We start from the raw sequence: 3324 nt of genomic DNA, 5'->3' as shown, positions 1-3324 counted from the left end.
TGTGTGGTGTTGTTTTTTGTCTTTCTTTCTGGTTTTTACCGAAGAGGGGGGGGGGGGGGGGGGGAAGTGGAAGCTTTGTGCTTTTCTCTCAACATCGCAAAATTGTTACTTGCCTTTTTGTACGTTTTTCTTTTTCTTTTTCCTTTTTTTTGTTGTAAAGTCCAAGAAAATGAAATGCCTAAGAATACCTGGAGAGGAAGTATCACGCGAATTTGATGTCATTTCAAAACCCAAAAATGTTTGTCACCAGAAACAAAAAAGGACTAGTTTTGTTATAAATTATCGCCTCTGGTCAGAGTTTGTCGGAATGGACTGGAACTTAAAAAATGTTAGGCTAATGTTTTTCAAGTTCTCGCATTTTTGTTTCCAAAATGTGCTAGAACAGATCTCTTGTTCTTCCTTTCAATAATTGAGCTCATTTCTTTTCTCGCGTTATTCTAGAATTTATGGCCAAGCGCCCACGAGTCTCCTGGGAGGACTGTGGCGCAGTGGTATAGAAGCTGGTAAAGCATCCAAACTAGCCAATCGGAAGGTGTTGGACTCCTGTTGAGAGAACTCGGATTTTTTTTCCGAGTATGCCTGTGTCACTGTCTGAAAAAAACTACATATATAAACTCATGTTTGAAAGAAATATAGTGTAATGTTGTATTATTATGTTTATATGGCAATTTAAGGGCATCATCGGCATTTTGTAACGACGCAATTTCAGTAACAACCTTCTTTTAAATTCGTAATAAGAATTGCGGCGTTTTGTAAATAGCGTACCCATTTTGTAAAGGGGTTGCAGCATTTTTTAATAAAATCAAACTACGCATTTTGCTAAAAGGGCTTCAGCATTTTGTAGCAACCGTTTGTGTACGAAATTTGTAATATCCTGTCAACGCGGCTGTCAGCGCAAATTGACAGGACATAGTATAATCTGGGGCAGCGCCAACTCCTGGGATCTGGGAACGAGAATGGCATTCTGAATTTAGGAAACACGGAAAAACGTGAATTCGTACAATTTAAGGTGACCGAACACAGTTTGCGCGCGCTTGAAAGCTTCATTCATTAATGATGATAGTAAGCGCGCGCTAGGGTTGTGGTAAGCAAAATATGGCGTCGATAAAGTGATCCCTTAATTTTATATCAAATTGATCACAAAGTTAAGTTTTGCTCTTAAAATAATCCAGTGTATCGTTTGTGAACCCTTTTTCTTTCATCACCGAACAAAGAAAGCGATTTCACGAAGAGCTAAGCCTTTTTGCACGCTTTTAATCTTTGCTGTGAAAACCCGATTAAAAGCCACGCATGCGCATTTGACCAAAAAATTGTGACTGGTTGTGTTAATGGAAATGAACTGTTTCCTCAGGAACCGCTCGTTAGAATTTCATGAAATTTAGCAATATAGTAGTTCTCTAAAAGCCCAACTCGCCTGCAAACAAAAATCCAAATCTGACAGAGGGTATCTTCACAAAACATTAAAGTGCAAAACGGATATTTACAGAAGATCCCTCTGTTAAGTTACATGAAAGCGGTGTCATTATGTCAGTATTTTGTGAGTTTTTCTAGAGACAAAAAATGGAAGAAATCTAACGAGTGCATTTTCTAAAAATTAAGGAAAACTATTGTTTGTAGACGGTCAATAGCTCACTGCGTTGCCATGGCAACGGGACCTAGCTCAACAACAAGTATCAAAATTCATTTCTTTTTAGTTGATCTTGCACCACACCAATTTTGGGCACCCAGAAGAACGTAGTTTCCAAATAACACTTACTAACACCTGTATACTTTAAAACTGTGTTCGGCCACCTTAAATTAGTCTTAAAAACTAGTATCAATTGCCATCAGCAGGTTAGCAGACTCCGTAACTCACTCGTCCATAACACCAGCCCTATCTCTCCCAGCCATTGATCTATGTTCCCTTGAGGTGTACAGTTTTGCTTGAGGGGTTCTGCTTGACCAGTGAGATACTCCGTATGCGTGAAGCATCGACAGTACATGACCTCAAACGGTGTACTGCGGCTTTTTAAGTCTCAAGAATTAAGCGAGGATGGTCAAAGATAGTTAGATTCTCTTACCAGAGGAGCGGGTGGGAGGAGTTAGCAGCTCGGCTGTTCGGCTGTATCTTATGATATACTTACAGATATGTTTTGGCAGCGATTGATGTTTTTAGTCGTTACTTATGGCTTGCCTTATGACCAGAAGGGAACTGCGAAAATTGCTTCGCCGAGTTATATTAGCGGGAGTTTCGAGTTATCGAGGGTTCGAGTTACTAAGGGTAAAATTACAGTAAATGTATGACGGAAATCCAGGGGAAATCGATTTTGGTTCGAGTTAGCGAGGGTTCGAGTTATCGGGAGTCGACTGTAATGCAATGCCATGCAACTATGGTCAGAAAAGCACGTCAATTTAAGGCCTGAGCTAGTTAATCAGGCGGATACAATACCCTTGAAAACCTTACAACAATTACTACAACATCGTCATAAGCGGATACTACACCACCGGCCACCCACTCACTGCAAATATCCAACGAAAATACAGTACGTGCCACCTTTATATAGCGACTTTAACTAATTACTCCTAAATAAGACCAAATATCATGGAGCCAAGACTCAATCACCCCCGCAAAAAGAAAAAAACAACGCTTGAATTAGTTACTTCCCCATGGAAATTACCAACCAATCACGAAATGAAAGCCCATTGCAAAAAGTAGGTGTAACTATCACTAAAAAGCAAAAGAACTTTTCAAAATGTATTTTGAAACTGAATTTATGAGGTCAGTAAGTATTGCTGTTGTCAGTCAAACCACCTGTTTAATTTGCAAGCGGAAACAGTTACAGGTGACAAACAGTTGACAGCAAGCGGGAATTAACCCATTTCATGGTTTCATATTCCATTTTCCTTGTTCCTTAACACGCAATTGGCTTATTGCTGTCTCTTAACGTTGCAGTAACTCCATAGAAAAAGGACTCCATTGCAAAGCAGAAATTGTTGCCTTGGGCATCTAAATCGAACCAAGTTGGTAAAATGCGTCAGTTGACAGGTAGCCAAGTTTGGGATGTGCATAGTTCTGCATTTACCATTGCGGTAGTGTTGTTAGGTAAGTCTAAACTTGATTTCTATCAATGTTCATTTATACTTGCTTGTGTTATAACTTTTTTCCTAATGAAATGGAAATTACTGCATTACTGCTGTTGTTGGTTAAATTAATTGCGAACAACAATTGCAGTATTAACAACTGAACAACAACAACAATCCCCGCCGACTTTCGTTATGCAAGCAACTCACTTCTATGGCGAGAGTCTATAATTCAGTTCTTAGCGACTGATACAAAAATTTTCT

General features: G+C 39.3%; 1 protein-coding gene across 1 annotated transcript in view; it reads left to right on the top strand.

Moving 5' to 3' along the window:
* The first annotated feature begins 2940 nt into the window (after positions 1-2940).
* LOC146462360 (galanin receptor type 1-like) overlaps positions 2941-3324 on the top strand; it is a 45305-nt gene continuing 44921 nt past the window's right edge. The window contains exon 1 of the mRNA XM_085085901.1: positions 2941-3082. Within this exon, the coding sequence (XP_084942027.1) occupies positions 3010-3082 (73 nt within the window). The 5' untranslated portion in view covers positions 2941-3009. The remainder of the gene's footprint in view (positions 3083-3324) is intronic.

The sequence above is a fragment of the Pavona decussata genome, unplaced genomic scaffold (assembly GCF_977016875.1).
Source record: "Pavona decussata unplaced genomic scaffold, jaPavDecu1.1 SCAFFOLD_190, whole genome shotgun sequence".
NCBI lineage: Eukaryota > Metazoa > Cnidaria > Anthozoa > Scleractinia > Agariciidae > Pavona > Pavona decussata.
The sequence above is the reverse complement of the archived record's forward strand: the minus strand, read 5'-3'. Positions and strand labels throughout refer to the sequence as shown.